Source organism: Heteronotia binoei, chromosome 15 (assembly GCF_032191835.1).
Source record: "Heteronotia binoei isolate CCM8104 ecotype False Entrance Well chromosome 15, APGP_CSIRO_Hbin_v1, whole genome shotgun sequence".
In the NCBI taxonomy this organism is placed as follows: Eukaryota; Metazoa; Chordata; class Lepidosauria; order Squamata; family Gekkonidae; genus Heteronotia; species Heteronotia binoei.
This window is the reverse complement of record NC_083237.1, coordinates 60,282,891-60,302,648: the sequence shown is the minus strand read 5'-3', so window position 1 is coordinate 60,302,648 and position 19,758 is coordinate 60,282,891. Positions and strand designations below refer to the sequence as shown.

Below are 19,758 nucleotides of genomic sequence, written 5' to 3'. Positions count from 1 at the left end.
TCCACTTGCAGCTGCTGGAATGGCCTTGGGTCAGCCATAGCTCTGGCAGAAGTTGTCCTTGAAAGGAGCAGCTTCTGTGAGAGTTCTCTCAGCCCCACCCACCTCACAGGGTGTCTCTTGTGGGGGAGGAAGATAAAAAGGAGATTGTGAGCTACTCTGAGTCTCTGATTCAGAGAGAAGGGCGGGTTATAAATCTGCAATTCTTCTTTGGGGGTGGAGCTAAGAGACATTGGGGGTGGAGCCAGGAGCAATGGAGTAAAGGTGTGACAAGCATCACTGACCTCCAGAGGGCGTTCTGGCCATCACATTCAAAGGGACCGCACACCTTTAAAATGCCTTCCCTCCATTGGAACTAATGAAGGATAGGGGCACCTTCTTGCGGGGCTCACAGAATTGGACCTCTTGGTCCAATCTCTTTGAAACTCGGAGGATCTTTTGAGGAGAGGCATCGGATGCTATGCTGGACATTCGGGGCCTCTGCCTCGAAAAACAACCTCCAAGAGTCCCAGATACCTGCAGCTCAATTCTCCATTATACCCTATAGGAATCGGTCTCCATAGAGAACAATAGAGTGCCCAGCAGATATTTCTCCCCCCCCCCTGCTTTCTGGGGAGCCTGAAGTGGGAGGAGGGCCTCCAAACCGGGGGATCAAGACTATATTACAATACAATAATGTGAGAATAGGTGAGAATACACAAATGCAGAGAGACATAGACAAAACTCTCAAAGAGTGCCATTCAGTATCAGCCGCCCCTTCCACATAACACTAAAGTAATCTCACGATGTTGCATCCAAGGACATATAGTCTCAACTAACTTCAAACAGGCGCCAGCTCAGAAATGGCTCAAGGCCATTCACTGATTAACTGTGAAGCTGTATGAATTGTGGTTCGTGGATTATTTGATTTGAAGGAAAATGGAGTAGAACTTTCCGTTGCTTGAAGCGGGAGCTACAAGTTGACTCCCTGCACTTTGGTGCTCTACAGTCTTCCATGAATGCACTCTTTGAGAGTTTTGTCTATGCATCTATTTGTGTATTCTCACCATTATCATAAGAACATAAGAGAAGCCCTGTTGGATCAGGCCAATGGCCCATCCAGTCCAACACTCTGTGTCACATAAGAACATAAGAGAAGCCATGTTGGATCAGGCCAGTGGCCTAGCCGATCCAACACTCTGTGTCACATAAGAACATAAGAGAAGTCATGTTGGATCAGGCCAATGGCCCATCCAGTCCAACACTCTGTGAAACACTATGACCAAAAAACCCAGGTGCCATCAGGAGGTCCACCAGTGGGGCCAGGACACCAGAAGCTCTCACACTGTTGCCCCTCCCAACCACCAAGAATACAGAGCATCGCTGGCCCAAACAGAGAGCTCCAACAATACACTGTGGCTAATAGCCACTGATGGACCTCTGCTCCATATGCTTATCCAATCCATTCTTGAAGCTTGCTATGCCTGTAGCTGCCACCACCTCCTGTGGCAGTGAATTCCACATGTTATTCACCACCCTTTGGGTGAAGAAGTACTTCCTTCTATCTGTTCTAACCCGACTATAACGGATAAAAGGAAGTACTTCTTCACCCAAAGGGTGATTAACATGTGGAATTCATTGCCACAGGAGGTGGTGGCGGCCACAAGCATAGCCACCTTCAAGAGGGGTTTAGATAAAAATATGGAGCAGAGGTCCATCAGTGGCTATTAGCCACAGTGTGTGTGTGTGTGTGTGTGTATATATATTTGGCCACTGTGTGACACAGAGTGTTGGACTGGATGGGCCATTGGCCTGATCTAACATGGCTTCTCTTATGTTCTTATGACTGCTCAGCAATTTCATTGAGCGCCCATGAGTTTTCATATTGTGAGAAAGGGAGAAAAGAACTTCTTTCTCTACCTTCTCTGTCCCGTGCATAATCTTGTAAACCTCTATCATGTCACCCCTCGGTTGACGTTTCCCCAAGCTAAAGAGCCCCAAGCGTTATTGTATTGCTATATAGTCTTAGTAATTGCTGGTCTCTAGAACCATTCATGGTTGTGTGTTTCTTCATTCACCCACCCGGGGATTGGCAAAGCTATGCCACAGAGTCCACCCTCCGGAGCAGCCGTTTTCTCCAAGGGAGCTGATCTCTGTAGCCTGGAGATGAGGCGTAATTCCAGGAGGATCCCCAGGTCCCACCTGGAGGCTGGCATCCAAGGGCTTAGCCAGGATTTTTGAAGTTGGGGAGCATTTTAAAAAAGCCTCTGACCCCTCCCAGCCCAGGGCTGCCTCCCAGCCTCCCTTCCTCTCAACCGAGCAGGAGGAGTGGACAAGAGGCGAGACCTCCTCGGGCTGGGTCTTCCTGCTCTGCCGGGTTGGGGACCCTGAGTTGGTGCGGGGGCTTGACAGGAAGATGGCGCAGGGCCCCCAAAGCCCCCCCCCATAGCTATGGGCTAGCTGGAATCCCCAGGTGGGCCTGTGAGATGCAGCCTCTAAGTTCTAACGTTTCTCTCCCTGGATCAACCCCTTCTTCCCCTCCACCTTCCCTTAGTGCCCCCCGTGGCCAGAAACTTCCGGCAGCCTCCACAGTCCTCCAGCCACCCCTGGCCTCATCTCTCCACACCCCTTCAAGTTCCAGACTCCTGAAAGGTAAGAGGCCCTGCCAGGCTTCCTTCTTCTCGTCCTCGGGCAGTCGGTCAGCCTAAGCCATGTTGCCTGTTCTCCTTGGCAGGGTCTGCTCCTCGCCCAGCTACGCCTCGGACAGCTCATCAGAAAGCACGGCGGAGGTGAGAGAACGGCCCTTCTCGGCTTGATTGACACATGCCTCAAGACCGCCGTGGTTAGCACAAGGCCTGCCCTGTCTTCATAGAATCCTAGAGTTGGAAGGGACCTCCAGGGTCATCTAGTCCAACCCCGTGCACAATGCAGGAAACCCCTCCCCCTTAATTCACAGGATCTTCATTGCTGTCAGATGGCCACCTAGCCTCTGTTGAAAAACCTCCAAGGAAGGTTTTCCCCAAGAGTCAGCGTACCATGAAAATGAAGCTTAGAAAGATGTTGGGCTAGATCCAACTGATTTTTCCACTGGTGAGAGCCAGTTTGGTGTAGTGGTTAAGTGTGCGGACTCTTATCAGGGAGAACCGGGTTTGATTCCCCACTCCTCCACTTGCAGCTGCTGGAATGGCCTTGGGTCAGCCATAGCTCTAATAGAGAGCCAGTTTGGTGTAGTGGTTGAGTGTGCGGACTCTTATCTGGGAGGACCGGGTTTGATTCCCCACTCCTCCACTTGCGGCTGCTGCAATGGCCTTGGGTCAGCCAGAGCTCTAATAGAGAGCCAGTTTGGTGTAGTGGTTAAGTGTGCGGACTCTTTATCTGGGAGGACCGGGTTTGATTCCCCACTCCTTCATTTGCAGCTGCTGGAATGGCCTTGGGTCAGCCATAGCTCTAATAGAGAGCCAGTTTAGTGTAGTGGTTGAGTGTACGGACTCTTATCTGGGAGAACCGGGTTTGATTCCCCACTCCTCCACTTGCGGCTGCTGCAATGGCCTTGGGTCAGCCAGAGCTCTAATAGAGAGCCAGTTTGGTGTAGTGGCTAAGTGTGCGGACTCTTATCAGGGAGAACCGGGTTTGATTCCCCACTCCTCCACTTGCAGCTGCTGGAATGGCCTTGGGTCAGCCATGGCTCTTGCCGAGCTGTCCTTGAAAGGGCAGTTTCTGGGAGAGCTCTCTCAGCCCCACCCACCTCACAGGGTGTTTGTTGTGGGGGAAGAAGGGATAGGAAATTGGGAGCCACTCTGAGACTCTGATTCAGAGAGGAAAGCGGGGTATAAATCTGCAGTCGTCTTCTTTTTCTTCTTCTTCAGTGACCGCTGAGCACTACCCAACAGGGTTGTTGTTCGAATGAGGGAGTCCTGTCTATGCTGTTTTGAGTGCCGTGGAGGAAGGGTGAGAGGGGTAAAAATGCACTAGATGGATTTTATTTCAATCCATGACAAAGCTTGCCAGGTGCCACCCAGTGCAGTATTCAGAGCCAGTCATCCCTTCTTCTCACGAAATACAATGTCAGAGTGCCCTCTGGTGGCGAAGGGCGGTTTTGGAACACTCACAAACACACCTTGCCTTAATAGCTGAAAGGAGCTAAAGGAGATTGTAAGCCGCTCTGAGACTCTGATTCAGAGAGAAGAGTGGGGTATAAATCTGCAGACTTCTTCTTCATGTAAAGTGGGGAATGTATGGCCTGGGGAATTCATGAAACTGTGGAGATAAACACCTGGAGAGGGTGAATTTTGCAGCGGAGATGATGACGATATTGGATTTATATACCACTCTTCACTCTGAATCTCAGAGTGGCTCACAATCTCCTTTATCTCCCTCCTCCACAACAGACACCCTGTGAGGTGGGTGGGACTGAGAGAGCTCTCACAGAAAATCCCCTTTCAAGGACAGCTCTGCCAGAGCTATGGCTGACCTAAGGCAATTCCAGCAGGTGTAAGTGGAGGAGTGAGGAATCAAACCCGGTTCTCCCAGATAAGAGTCCGTGCACTTAACCACTACACCAAACTGGCCCTCTATTAGAGCTATGGCTGACCCAAGGCCATTCCAGCAGGTGCAAGTAGAGCAGTGGGGAAACAAACCCGGTTCTCCCAGATAAGAGTCTGCGCACTTAACCACTACACCAAACTGGCCCTCTATGAGAGCTATGGCTGACCCAAGGCCACTCCAGCAGCTGCAAGTGGAGGAGGGAGCATCAGGAAGGTGACGGCCCAGAGTCCATTCTTGAAAGCTGCCATTTCCTGCAGAAGTGGATCTTTGCAGTCCAGGGATCAGCTGAAAATGCAGGAGAACTCCTGGCCCTACCAGGAGGAGGTTGGCAACCCTATCAGAAATCAGGTCTGGAAAAATCAAAAGCCATTATAAGGGCCAGTGTCTCTGTGCATTCTGAGAACTCCCGCACACCCCTGTGAGTGAATGCGGCCCACACAGAGGTGTCAGGGACTGCTGCTCAGGGCGACTTCTCAGTCCGGTTTGACTTCCAGAGCCTGGAGGCTGCGGCTGAGTCGGGTGACTCCATTTTGTCTGTTCCTTCCAGGCCCTGAACTCGAGTGCCTCCATCTTGGAAACCCAACAGTGGCTGCACAAGAACCGGTTCTCCAGTTACTTCCGAGTTTTCGCCAGCTACACAGGTGAGGCTTCTCGCTCTTCCAGTGCTCTTTGTAATTAATTGATTTCATTTCTTTATTTGTTCATTATTTCATTCATTGATACCTTGGCCTTTCTCCCAGCGGGAACCCAAAAGGCTTCCATCATCCCCCTCTCCTCCATTTTATCCTCACAACAGCCCTGTAAGGTGGGTTAGGTTGAGGGGGTGCAACTGGACCAGGGCTGCCAACCTCCAGGTGGCACCTGGAGACCTCCTGCTTTTTACGACTGATCTCCAGCTGGCAGAGATCAGCTCCCCTGGAGAAAATGGCTGTGTTGCAGGGTGGACTCTAAGAAGATGAAGAAGATATTGGATTTATATCCCGCCCTCCACTCCGAAGAGTCTCAGAGCGGCTCACAATCTCCTTTACCTTCCTCCCCCACAACAGACACCCTGTGAGGTGGGTGGGGCTGGAGAGGGCTCTCCCAGCAGCTGCCCTTTCAAGGACAACCTCTGCCAGAGCTCTGGCTGACCCAAGGCCATTATAGCAGGTGCAAGTGGAGGAGTGGGGAATCAAACCTGGTTCTCCCAGATAAGAGTCCACACACTTAACCACTACACCAAACTGGCTCTAGGGCATTGTCCCATGCAGTTTGGTGTGGGCTCTTATCTGGGAGAAGGGGTTCGATTCCCCACTCCTCCACTTGCAGCTGCTGGCATGGCCTTGGGTCAGCCATAGCTCTGGCAGAGGTTGTCCTTGAAAGGGCAGCTTCTATGAGAGCTCTCTCAGCCCCACCCATCTCACAGGGTGTCTGTTGTGGGGGAGGAAGATAAAGGGGATTGTGAGCTGCTCTGAGACTCTTCAGAGTGGAGGGCGGTATAGAAATCCAATATCTTCTTAATCTTCATCTTTTTCAGAGGTCCCTCCCCTCCCCAAACCCCGCCCTCTACCAGATCCATCCTCAAAGTCTTCAAGTATTTTCCAACACAGACCTGGCCACACTAGACTGGCTCAAGGATTCAATGGCACAAGTGGAGATTCGAATCTGGGTCTCCCCGAAACTAGTCAGACGCTCTTAACTGCCACACCACTATGGAGCTGAATTAATTCACTTTCTAAGAATGGTTCTTTAAGCTGTTAGCCCCGTATGTCTCCAGGATCTATCAGATTAAAAGTTGGTTGCAATCCTTACTTTTGTCGAAAGTACAAGTGAATTAATTGTGACTGTAATTCATTGCAAATTAATTAACCTATTGAAAATTGAAAATTAATTCATTGCAAATTTATTCATTGAAAACTAATTAACGGATTCATTGCAAATTAATTAACTAATTGAAAATTATTAGGGTTTGTAGAAACTTTCGGGCTCAAGTGCCGTGTTCTACTGGAGAAAGTTTTCCTTCCAGACGTTTCGTTCTCAGCTGCGGAGAACATCCTCAGTGGCGTTGCAGCTGGAGCAGGCACTCAGACCTTCTTGGCTGCTGTGCATTGAGTGAGGCCAGGGCTGCTGGAGAGCTGCTATTTCTAGGCTGGAGGGGGTGTGCAGCAGCCCTGGCCTCACTCAGTGCACAGCAGCCAAGAAGGTCAGAGCGCCTGCTCCGGCTGCAACGCCACTGAGGATGTTCTCCGCAGCTGAGAACGAAACGTCTGGAAGGAAAACTTTCTCCAGTAGAACACGGCACTTGAGCCCGAAAGATTACATAAGAACATAAGAGAAGCCATGTTGGATCAGGCCAACGGCCCATCAAGTCCAACCCTCTGTGTCACACAGTGGCAAAAAATGTTATATACACACATACACTGTGGCTAATAGCCACTGATGGACCTGTGCTCCATATTTTTATCTAAACCCCTCTTGAAGGTGGCTATACTTGTGGCCGCCACCACCTCCTGTGGCAGTGAATTCCACATGTTAATCACCCTTTGGGTGAAGAAGTACTTCCTTTTATCCGTTTTAACCTGTCTGCTCAGCAATTTCATCGAATGCCCACGAGTTCTTGTATTGTGAGAAAGGGAGAAAAGTACTTCTTTCTCTACTTTCTCCATTCCATGCATTATCTTGTAAACCTCTATCATGTCGCCCCGCAGTCGACGTTTCTCCAAGATTCTACAAACCCTAATGATGTTACCAGCCATGAAAACCTGAAATCTTTGATAATTGAAAATTGTCATTTGTACCCAAAGTGGCCTACATGATTCGCCTCTCACAACAACCCTTTGAGGTAGATTAGGAGCAGAGTGTGCAATTGGCCGAAGGTCACCCACAAGCTTCCTTTGCAGAGCTGGGATTCGAACCGGGGTTGCCCAGATCCTAGTCCGACACTCCAACCACTACATCGGGTGGGCTGTTTACTCTTCTTACCTGCATAGCATTTCTTGGGTGCCCATTGAAGATGGGTGGCGTAGTTTAAACTCTGAAATCTAAGAAGGAAAAGGAAAGCCAAGATCAGCCAGATGGTAAATTTGCAAACTCAGTGGCCTTACAAACTCGGAGTCAAACACAACCTCAACTTTCTCTTTCAACTTTCCCTGTTCTTTCTCCAGCCATTGCTACTCAGAGTAGGCAGTACTTAAGTTAGGTGGGCCAGTGGCTCACATAGCCCTAAGGGAGAACTCCCCACTGGAGAGAAAAAGCAGGGTATAAATTACAATTAAATTGCAACTAATTAATGATTTACAATAACAATTAATTCATTGCAGAATATTTGCAGAGTCCAGTCCCCCTCATTGCCTGTTCTGTTATAGCTTAGAAATAAACCTTGCTCTCCACTTTCATTAGAGGTGAGGAGTAGATGGAAATGGATTATGATCCCATGGATGAGCCAGTCATTTGTGCTCATAAATAGCACCTTTGGCACTCGTGAAAAGAGAACAGGAAGCAACAGGAGACATTGGTTATACAAAATCACATCAAAGCCCTCCTTATAATAATAATAATAATAATAATAATAATAATAATAATATTTTATTTTTATATCCCGCCCTCCCCGCTAGGCGGGCTCAGGGCGGCTAACAGACATGGAAGTCCCATGATTCACATTAAACAATATAACAGACATGGGAGTCCCATGATTCGCATAAAACATAGCAATTTAAGCATTAATTACAAATAAGTTATTTAAAATACATAAAACATATAAAATAGGTGCTAAAATGATATAGTCCTGATGTATATAAGATGGCTAAGTATCTGTTCGTTCGTTAATCAGGTTCTGTCTCAAATACCACAAGATGTCTCAAATGCCAACTGAAAAAGAAATGTTTTGCAAGCCCTGCGGAATTGGTTCAGGTCCCGCAGGGCTCGCACCATCTCTGGAAGGTCATTCCACCAACGAGGGGCTATCACCGAGAAGGCCTGCTCCCTAGTGGCCTTCAACCTAACTTCTTTTGGCCCAGGGATTGTTAATAAATTCTGGGAACCAGATCTCAGTGCTCTCCGGGGTACATATGGGGAGAGGCGGTCCTTTAGGTAGGCAGGTCCTCGGCCATATAGGGCTTTAAAGGTAATAACCAGCACCTTATAGCGAACACGGTAGACAACCGGCAGCCAGTGCAGATTGCGCAGCCCAGGCCGTGCAGGCTCCCACCGTGGTAGTCCCTCCAACAGCCTGGCCGCCGCGTTCTGGACTACCTGGAGTCTCCATGTTCGGTACAAGGGCAGCCCCATGTAGAGGGCATTGCAGTAGTCTAACCTCGAAGTGACCGTTGCGTGGATCACAGTTGCTAGGTCGACGCGCTCCAGGAAGGGAGCCAACTGCCTCGCCCTCTTAAGATGGAAGAAGGCGGATCTAGCAGTGGCAGCTACTTGGGCCTCCATTGATAAGGAGGACTCCAGTAGCACTCCCAGGCTCTTGACTCTGCGCACCGGTACCAGTGGCGCACCGTCAAAGGCCGGTAAAGTAGTCTCCCCTCCCGGTCCGCCGCGGCCCATGCAAAGGACCTCAGTCTTCGCCGGATTCAACTTCAGCCCGCTCAGCCTGAGCCAGTCAGCCACGGCTTGTAATGCCCGGTCCAAATTTGCTGGGACATCACCAGCCCGGTCGCCCATCAATAGATAGAGCTGAGTGTCATCTGCATATTGATGGCAACCCAGGCCATACCTCCGTGCAATCTGGGCAAGGGGGCGCATAAAGATGTTAAACAGCATCGGGGAGAGGACTGCTCCCTGAGGCACTCCACAATGAAGTGGGTACCTCTGAGACAGTTCCCCCCCAATTGCCACCCTTTGTCCCCGACCCTCAAGAAAGGAGGAGAGCCACTGTAAGGCTAGCCCCCGAATTCCTGCGTCGGCGAGGCGGCGGGTCAGCAGCCGGTGGTCGACCATATCGAACGCCGCCGACAGGTCTAACAACAGCAATACTGCCGAGCCGCCTCGATCCAGTTGCCGTCGGAGGTCATCCATGAGGGCGACCAGGACTGTTTCTGTCCCATGGCCCGGGCGGAAGCCGGACTGGCATGGGTCTAGGACGGAAGCGTCCTCCAGAAATTCCTGTAACTGCACTGCCACGGCCCTCTCAATAATTTTGCCTAAAAAGGGCAAATTTGAGACCGGCCGGTAGTGTGCTAATTCGGCCGGGTCTGATGACAGTTTTTTCAGGAGAGGGCGGACCAATGCCTCTTTCAGAGGTGTTGGGAAAACACCTTCTGAAAGGGATCGATTTATAATATCCTGTATAGGATATCTTAGTTCCTCCTGGCAGGCCTTAATTAGCCAGGAGGGGCAAGGGTCCAGATCGCAAGTCGTGGAACGTGCAGTGGCAAGAATTCTGTCGACTTCCTCCAAGCTGAGCGGGTCGAAGCAATTCAGAGTTGAATCAGAAGACACGCATTGGGCTTCGAGTCCACTTACTGCCTCCAAATTGGCGGGGCAGTCCTGGCGGAGCGATTGGACCTTATCCGCAAAGAATTTCGCAAAAGCCTCGCAGCCAATTTCCAATTCCTTAGCTTTAGAATTGCCTTGAGGCAATGTAGTCAAATTCCGAATTATTCTAAATAATTGGGCTGGGCGCGAATTTGCGGATGCAATCCTAGCCGCAAAGTATGTTTTCTTTGCGGCCTTGATTGCCATCTCATAGGACTTCATAAACTTCCTATAAGATGTTCTAGTCGCCTCGTCACGAGTGCGTCGCCATTGCCTCTCTAGCCGTCTAAGGCCTTGTTTCAGCTGGCGCAATTCCGGGGTGTACCACGGAGCCAGCTTAATCCGAGGTCGCAGAGGGCGCCGAGGTGCGATCTCCTCGATGGCCCTAGAGAGCCGGCTATTCCAGGTCTCAATCAGGCCATCAAGGGAGTCGCCAGAGGGCCAGGAGTCCCGCAGAGCCATCTGGAACCGTTCCGGGTCCATTTGGCTCCGCGGGCGAGCCATAATCGGCTCCTCGCCTAAACAGGTTCGGGGGGGCATATTTACACGGGCCTTGAGGGCGAAGTGATCCGACCATGGCACTACCTCTGTGGTTATATCGCTCACTACAGTTATCCTACAATGTGATTGGCAGGGATTTTTTTTGTAGCAGGAACTCTTTTGCATATTAGGCCACACACCCCTGATGTAGCCAATCCTCCAAGAGCTTACAGTAGGCCCTGTAAGAAGAACCCTGTAAGCTCTTGGAGGATTGGCTACATAAGAGGGGTGTGGCTTAATATGCAAAGGAGTTCCTACTTCAAAAAAAGCCCTGGTGTTTGGGGTAAACAACAGTTTGGAAAGGCAGCACAATCCTCTGTGGTGGCAAGATCTGTGTGTAACTCTGAGGACTGCAAAATGTCCCTCTCAGTTATGTATCTGCTGAGTTGCTCTCTTTTCCCTTCCCCCCTTTCCTTCTCGCCTTCTTGAACATTAAACAAGACATTCTAGAGAACAGAATAGTGGCCTCATTGGAAGATTTTAGATGAATGTTGAACATCACTGATGTTTAGAATTGGATAAGTTATGCTAACAATATAGTTGACTGATTGTGAGCTATCTTGAGCCTACGCTGGGAAAGTTCTAAACATTTTGAATAAAGGCTATATAAAGAAACAGGTGTTTTCAATTTGGGTACCGATTAGAGCAGACCTAAAATGGACTGGTTCTAAGATCTTAATCAGAAACGCTCGGCTGGTTCAGATTACGATCTCAATATATCCTCTGGAGCACAAGAGGCACTTAATTATAGCAAAGCTTATAAAAGGAATCCAACGTTAAGTGTTTGACTTGAAAAGAATTATATTGTTTAAACTTGTTTTCATGCACCAATTTCACATACTCTATGACAGGAGTGGCCACACTTGCCTAATGTTAAGAGCCACATAAAATAAACGTCACGTGTTTGAGAGCTGCAAGACAAGGAAGGAAGGAAGGAAGGAAGGAAGGAAGGAAGGAAGGAAGGAAGGAAGGAAGGAAGGAAGGAAGGAAGGAAGGAAGGAAGGAAGGAAGGAAGGAAGGAAGGATAGATGGGGATGAGGGAGAGGTGGAAAGAAAGCAACTTTAAGTGCATTCTTCAAAACGCCGGCTGGCTGAGCTTGGAGAAGTGATTTAAAGAGACAAATGCCTTCTCCAAGCCAGCCAATGGGATAGTGGGGGCTTCGAGAGCCACACAATATGTGTGAAAGAGCCACATGTGGCTCCTGAGCCACAGTTTGGCCACCCCTGCTCTAGGAGTTTCACTGCTGTTTGACATCAGGTTGCATGAAAAACAGCTTTGAACTGGTTCAGAGGAGGTGGACGGGTTAACAAACCGCATGTAAAGTTAGTGTCTCATCTGGTTCAGAAATATCTGTGAAGCTGGATTGGAAATAATTTTGTAAGGATTCGACTTCTTCCATCTCTCTCTCTCTCTCTCTTGAAGCTCCATCAGGGCTATTAAAACAACAACAGCAGCAAAATAAGGTACGGGAGAATCTTTCACGTTCGCATTTTCTTTGTTGTATGTCCCTATTGCTTTGGGGTTTTTTTTTTCCTTTTCCACATGCATTTTGCTGCCTCTGGTGGTTGATTTGATATTACACTGCTGCAGTTTAAATCTGCAGGGAGATATGCCAGACATAGTGATGTAGTATCAAATCAGCCACTGGAGGGTGCCAAACACATGCAGAAAAGGACCCCCCCCCCCCTCAAGCAACAGGGAAGGAAAATGGGTACGGGGAAGAGTCCAAAGAGAAATCCAGTGATTTAATGCAAACAAGTGTCTCTCTGGGTTTTAGATGGAACGCTCTGCCTGACAGCTATTTTAACGTTCACTGGTTTGTTTTCGAACGTATCATTTGGCTCATTTTGAAATTACAAAACTCCCTAATAACTATATGAATCACTAGTCCACCTAGTTTAAGTACTGCCTACTCTGAAGAAGAAGATATTGGATTTATATCCTGCTCTTCACTCTGAATCTCAGAGCGGTCACAATATCCTTTACCTCCCCCCCCCACACACACACACGCACACACACAACAGACGCCCTGTGAGGTAGGTGGGACTGAGAGAGCTCTTACAACAGCTGCCCTTTCAAGGACAACTCTTACAAGAGCTATGGCTGACTCAAGGCCATTCCAGCAGCTGCAAGTGGAGGCGAGGGGAATGAGATTCAGCTTTCCTCGATCCTTTTCTGTCCAGCTCCCAGCCTGGTTCACAAAAATGATTTTAATAAACTGATTTAGATTGTATTTTTCTGATCCAATGTGAAAAATACATCCTAAATCATGAGGACGTCTTTGCCCCAGAAGATAAAACCATCCAAACTGAAATGCGTCTGCTCAGCAACTTCGCTCCCGTTGCTGTCCCCGAGGAAGACGTCCCACAAATGTGTAACTTCAGCACAAATTCTGAACGAGGACGATTTTGCCCTTCAAATGGCTTTTTCCCCCTGCAGGCGCTGACTTGTTAAAGCTCTCCCGCAGTGACCTCATACAGATCTGCGGAACCGCAGACGGCATTCGACTTTCCAACGCTCTGAAATCCAGGTATGGAACCAGAAAGGGAGATGTACTCGTGACTTAATTTTTTTAAATCTCAGGAAGGGGACATTTTCAGGAAAGAAACACAACCCAACATCAATGATGCTAGGCCCGGCACCACCACCCCATCCCTTTCCTGCATCCCAGCTGAGACCCATGGCAAAATTTCGCCATGGATCAGCTGTGAAAGAGCCCCTTAAAGGGTAAAACGGAGCGGGGGCCCTTCCCGACTGAGTAATCAACCTACCTGCAAAGCCACCATATGAAACAGAGGCTTTCCGGCAAAGAATGGCATTTCCAGCCATGCTTGCCTCCGCTGTTGTTATATCAATTGTCAGTCAGTTGTCCCTCAACAGTATAAGATCACCCTCTCCTTCCAGTTTGCTCCTGCTCTAAGAGCTATGTGCTCCCCCGTCTCAACAGCCAACAATATCAATAGCTAAACATGGTCTTCACCAGAGCATTTTTGGGTAGAAAAAGCCCAGCAGGGACTCATTTGCATATCAGGCCACACCCCCTGAAGTCACCATTGTTTCACACATGGCTTTCTTGTGGAAAAAGCCCAGCCAGAACTCATTTGCATATCAGGCCACACACCCCTGATGTTAAAGTTGTTTCACACAGGGCTTTTTTGGGGTAGAAAAAGCCCAGCAGGAACTCATTTGCATGTCAGGGCATACCTCCTGAAGTCACCATTGTTTCACACATGGCTTTCTTGTGGGAAAAGCCCAGCAGGAACTCATTTGCATATCAGGCCACACCCCCTGATGTTAAAATTGTTTCACATAGGGCTTTTTGGGGGTAGAAAGAGCCCAGCAGGAACTCATTTGCATGTAGGGGTCCCAACCCTCCCGCTCTAGCGGGGGACCCCAGGTTTTCGAGCCTCTTCCCCCGCTCCCCCAAAAAACAGAAGTGGGGGGAGAAGCGGCATCCTCCTGCTGCTGCTGCTGGCGGCGTCGGGGGCTGCCGGGGAGGATGCTGGGGGTGAACAGCATCACCGGCGGGGGTTGAGGCGGCTGCCTGCGCTCGCGCTCCATGTGCTCCTCATCGGCGGCTGTGCTGCTGGAGGCGGCTGACCACAGCGGTCGGTGTAAAGGACGGGCTTGAGGGTGTGCGAGCGCTGCGGCCAGCCGTAGAGAAGGTCTCCACGCCCCGCCCATTGCGCCCGTAGCGCTCGCGCACCCTCAAGCCCGTCCTTTACACCGACCGCTAGGGTTGCCAATCCCCAGGTGGGGGCAGGGGATCCCCTGGTTTGGAGGCCCTCCCCCCGCTTCAGGGTCGTCAGAAAGCGTGGGGAAGGGAGGGAAATGTCTGCTGGGAACTCTGTTATTCTCTATGGAGATTTATTCCCATAGAAAATCATGGAGAATTGATCTGCGGGTATCTGGGGTTCTGCGGGGGCTGGTTTTTGAGGTAGAGGCACCAAATTTTCAGTATAGCATCTAGTGCCTCTCTCCAAAATACCCCCCAAGTTTTAAAAAGATTGAACCACGGGGTCTAATTCTATGAGCCCCAAAAGAAGGTGCCCCTATCCTTCATTATTTCCTATGGAAGGAAAGCATTGAAAAGGTGTGCCGTCCCTTTAAATGTGACAGCCAGAACTCCCTTTGGAGTTCAATGATGCTTGTCACAGCCTTGATCTTGGCTCCGCCCCTAATGTCTCCCGGCTCCACCCCCAAAGTCTCCTGGCTCCACCCCCAAAGTCCCCAGATATTTCTTGAATTGGACTTGGAAACCCTACCGACCGCGTGGTCAGCTGCCTCTAGCAGCACAGCCGCCGCCGTCCCCCCAAGTCCCAGCAACCTCAGGTGAGTGAGCGCCATGCCCTGCCCTGCCCCGCCGCGGCACGGGAGGGAGGGAGGCCGGGGGGATGGAGCTGCCGAGGCCCGGTGGGTTGTCCTTGCCGCCCTCCCTTCTCTGCTGCCTTCACGGCTTCCCCGAGACGGGGCGGGCGGCTTCTGCGGCCGCACACCGTCCTCGGAGGCCCAGTTGCCCAGCGGTGTTTCCTGCAGAAACTGCTGGAAGAGCAGGGCCGCCTCTTCTCGGCTTCATTTTAGCTGCTCCTCCGAGATGGGCTCAGACTGAGCCCATCTCGGAGGAGCAGCTACGGTGAGCGGAGAACAGGTGGTGGCGGCAGCCGTCCCCCCCCCCTCCCCCTAGCTCCACCCCAGTGTCTCCTGGCTCCACCCCCAAAATCTCCTGGCTCCACCCCCAAAGTCCCCAGATATTTTCGAAATTGGACTTGGCAACCCTATTTGCATGTCAGGGCACACCCCCTGAAGTCACCATTGTTTCACACATGGCTTTCTTGTGGAAAAAGCCCAGCCAGAACTCATTTGCATAGCAGGCCACACACCCCTGATGTTAAAGTTGTTTCACACAGGGCTTTTTTGGGGTAGAAAAAGCCCAGCAGGAACTCATTTGCATGTCAGGGCATGCCTCCTGAAGTCACCATTGTTTCACACATGGCTTTCTTGTGGGAAAAGCCCAGCAGGAACTCATTTGCATATCAGGCCACACCCCCTGATGTTAAAATTGTTTCACATAGGGCTTTTTGGGGGTAGAAAGAGCCCAGCAGGAACTCATTTGCATGTCAGGGCACACCCTCTGAAGTCACCACTGTTTCACACATGGCTTTCTTGTGGAAAAAGCCCAGCCAGAACTCATTTGCATATCAGGCCACAGGAATAAACAGCTCTAAAAGGGGATTAGATAGATTTATGGAGGATCATTCTATCTGTGTCTACTAGTCACGGTGGCTGAGGGGAACCTCCGAGGCAATAAACCTCTGAATGCCAGAGCCAGGAAGCAACAGCAGGGGAAGGCCTCAGCCTCTATGTCCTGTGGTTGGTCGTCCAGAAGAGTTGGTTGGCCACACCAGGTCATAGGTGGCAGGTCACCCCCAGTGTCCCCTCTAAGCTGAGTTAGCAGGAGCTCGCTTACAGATTTTCAGCCTCCAGCTCACACATTTTTGTCTTCGCTCAGGAAAAATGGTCCCAGAGCACACAAATTTCTGCAGTAGCTCACAACTTTCAGGCCAGTAGCTCACAAAGTAGATGTTTTGCTCTGCAGCTTAGAGGGAGCATCGGTCATCACTCGCTTTCCCCCTCTTACCCCTAGGAGCGTGCATTTTTGCTTCATCCTCCACATTTCCAGGGAGGCTAAGGGGAGTGAATGTTATGCTCCCCAACTTGCATGCAGCGGTGCTGGTGCTGACAGAATACTTGGCCTAAGTACCCCACCCCCCCAGTGAGGGAAGCTCTGGAACATTCCAGCTGCCACTTTTCGCCGCAGCCGCACACCAGGTCTTAGGAGGCAGGTCTCCACTCACTTCCCCCCTTTGCCCCCTAGGAGCGTGCGTCCTCGGCTCATCCTCTACATTTCCAGGGAGGCAGAAATGAGCGGGGAGGATGGCTCCAGGACCCCTTTGCCTGGTAAGTCCAATATCTTTTGGCCCAAGTCATTGTCTTTGGGCACTGATGGGAACTTAGTCTGGGAGAATGGGGTTGGCAGGGGGAAACTGCATCTGGGTTAGGGTTGCCAGGCCCCCTTGCTGCTCCGGTGGGGGGATTTGAGGGGGAGGGTGTTCCAGGACATCTCCAGTGCAATGATGTCACCGGGGCCAGCCTGCCCACTAGGCATTTGCCTAGGGCGCCGGCAGGGCAGGGGTGCCGAATTCGGCCTGCTTGCCCCGCCCCCTAGGCAAATCCCTTTTTACCATCTCCCCCCTCCCTCGTCCCTTCGTCAAAATTTTAATGCCCGGGAACAGGCTGTGAAGCTCTTAGGCTCTTTAAAGGTCATCACCCCCCCATTCATCAGCTGATCGGCGGGTAAAACCAGCCGGGGGCTGACGGTTCCTATGCCAACCCTCCGATGCGCTCACAATCAGCGCTGGGTAGGGTTGCCAATCCCCAGGTGGGGGCAGGGGATCCCCCGGTTTGGAGGCCCTCCCCCTGCTTCAGGGTCGTCAGAAAGCGGGGGGAGGGGAGGGAAATGTCTGCTGGGAACTCTGTTATTCCCTCTGGAGATTTATTCCCATAGAAAATCATGGAGAATTGATCCGCGGGTATCTGGGGCTCTGGGAGGGCTGTTTTTTGGGGTAGGGGCACCAAATTTTCAGTACAGCATCTAGTGCCTCTCCCCAAAATATCCCCCAAGTTGATTGGCCCAGGGGGTCCAATTCTAGGAGCCCCAAAAGAAGGTGCCCCTATCTTTCATTATTTCCTATGAAAGGAAGACATTGAAAAGGTGTGCCGTCCCTTTAAATGTGATGGCCAGAACTCCCTTTGGAGTTCAATTATGCTTGTCACAGCCTTGATCTTGGCTCCACCCCCAATGTTTCCTGGCTCCACCCCAACGTCTCCTGGCTCCCCCCCCAAAGTCCCCAGATATTTCTTGAATTGGACTTGGCAACCCTAGCGCTGGGGCAGTGGCAGGAAGCGAGCCGCTGAAAGAGTGGCCGCACCGTTGCCTCCTCCCCCTTTCCTTCCCACGCAATCCAGGCAGTGATGCCATCATGTCAGGGACATCCCACGGCAACAGTCTGGATTGGGGCAAAACTCTATCGTAAAGCCAGCTTCAAACCATCGAGTTTTGCCCTCAAACCAGAGCGCCACTGCGATGTTGCAGTTTGGGGGTGGACTTTCCCCTGCTGGCCAGCTGCTGGTGGTGGGAAGAGGCCCCGGAAACTGGGGGGGGGGAACCCGCTGCGACCTGGCAACCCTAATCTAGGTGGGGTTGCCAACTCTAGGTAGGAAAATACCTGTAGATTTTGGGGGTGGAGCCTGAGGAGGGAGAGACTTCAGTGGGGTATAATGCCAAAGTTCACCTTCCCAAGCAACTGTTTTCTCCAGGTGAACAGGTCTTTTATCACCTGGAGTTGTAATCCCAGGAGATCTCCAACCTTCACCTGGAAGTTGTGCAACAAAAAAATGGCTACACGGTGTTAAATAGGATGTAACTTCTGAAAAAGCACTGTATCGATGGAATGCGCACACACACACACACAAAAATCACTCATAATTACAAAAAGCCTTGCTATTAATTATTCTTAAAGGATGCTGTACATGCGTATACAACGTTGAACCACAAAATTTAGATTTAAACACGCAGCAATAACCACGGCAATGGATGTCCCAGGTCAATCTCCATTTCGGCCCTTCGTCAGGCCGTAATTCTACAGTAAAGGTGCAACAAACATTATAAGAAATGGAGCCTTTTCTACACAGGTGTGTTTAAATCTAAATTTTGTGGCCCACCTGAAAGTTGGCAACCCTGATTTTTGGTTTGACTTTTAAAAATATGCACAAAGTTCAATATCCTTTTTTAAAGTGCTCCCCCCCCCCCCTCTTTTTCCCATGCCCCAAAAGCCATTTACCAAGAGTTGTATTTGGAAGAACTCACTGCCACGGAACTGACCAATAAGCTGGCCGAACTCCTCAGCCTTCCGGCCAATCAGATCCAGCAGGTTTCCAGACAGGGACCAGCAGGAATTCACATCCTCATCAGTGACCAGGTAAGAAACCCTGATTGGAGGACGAGAAACTCTCCTTCCTCCTGGACTCCTTCAGAGTTTCTGTAGCCACAGGAAAACTTAGAGGTACTTTTCACTGCTCAGCCAAGCCCACTGATGTAAAAAAAAAAGGGGGGGTATTGGTACCCCCAAACACAGAGACATTTACTGGCTTCCCAGTCTTGGATGGGGTCTTTTGTTAGCTTCTTTTGCCATCAAATGATATCTGAGCAAACCACGAGCAACAGGTTATAGTGACATAAAATAACTAAGGAACTTATGCAAATCTAACCACACTTTTATTAACTTATTTACAATGCACTTGCAATAATTCCATCAAAGAAAATACGAATCTCCAGGAATCTACTGGAATATTCAGGAATCTTCCTGATAATCAAAACAATCAAGCACAACCAATTTCCACGGGAACAGGACGGCGACTTTTGTTTCCCGTTTCACGAAAGTCGACATCCAGTTCCCGTGGAAATTATTGCGCTTATTTTGATTATAAGGGAGATTCCGGTAGATTCCTGGAGATTTGTATTTACTTTGATGGAATTATTGCAAGTGCATTCTAAATAAGTTATTAAAAGTGTGGTTAGATTTGTATGAGTTTCTTAGTTATTTTATGTCACTATAACCTGTTGGTGGTGGTTTGCTCCTTCTCTAGTGACAGCTCTCCTGTCGTCTAGTGACATCTGGCAAGTGATAAAAACATCAAATCTTTTGTCTTGATTACTTCTGCTCGCTTGGTAATTGCCAGGAATTGGGAGTCCCCCACAAGACCTTTAATTAGAAATTCTGGGAACAATTTTTGATGGGCAGGATTATGGATAATCCATTGTTTTGGGGACTCGCGTGTAGTAGTTCCCTTAGCAGAATATGATGGAACATGGAAACCAGTTTTGGATTTTTTATGTGGTAAGGATACAATCCCCTCGAAGCAACTAAAGCTAAAGGTAGAGGTAGAGGTAGTCCCCTGTGCAAGCACCAGTCGTTTCCGACTCTGGGGTGACGTCGCAGCACAACGTTTTTATGGCAGACTTTTGACGGGGTGGTTTGCCATTGCCTTCCCCAGTCGTCTCCACTCCGCCCCCCCCAGCAAGCTGGGGACTCATTTGACCGACCTCAGAAGGATGGAAGGCTGAGTCAACCTGGAGCCGGCTATCTGAACCCAGCTTCCGCTGGGATCAAACTCAG

The 19,758-nt window shown here is 50.1% G+C and overlaps 1 protein-coding gene across 1 annotated transcript in view; it reads left to right on the top strand.

The window, feature by feature from the left end:
* The window catches only part of LOC132583985 (transcription factor CP2-like protein 1), a 48,280-nt gene that overhangs the window by 25,525 nt on the left and 2,997 nt on the right, over window positions 1-19,758 (top strand). The window contains exons 8-13 of the mRNA XM_060255747.1: window positions 2,531-2,628; window positions 2,711-2,765; window positions 5,069-5,162; window positions 12,962-13,052; window positions 16,398-16,480; window positions 18,416-18,561. Coding sequence (XP_060111730.1) covers window positions 2,531-2,628; window positions 2,711-2,765; window positions 5,069-5,162; window positions 12,962-13,052; window positions 16,398-16,480; window positions 18,416-18,561 — 567 coding nt within the window. The remainder of the gene's footprint in view (window positions 1-2,530; window positions 2,629-2,710; window positions 2,766-5,068; window positions 5,163-12,961; window positions 13,053-16,397; window positions 16,481-18,415; window positions 18,562-19,758) is intronic.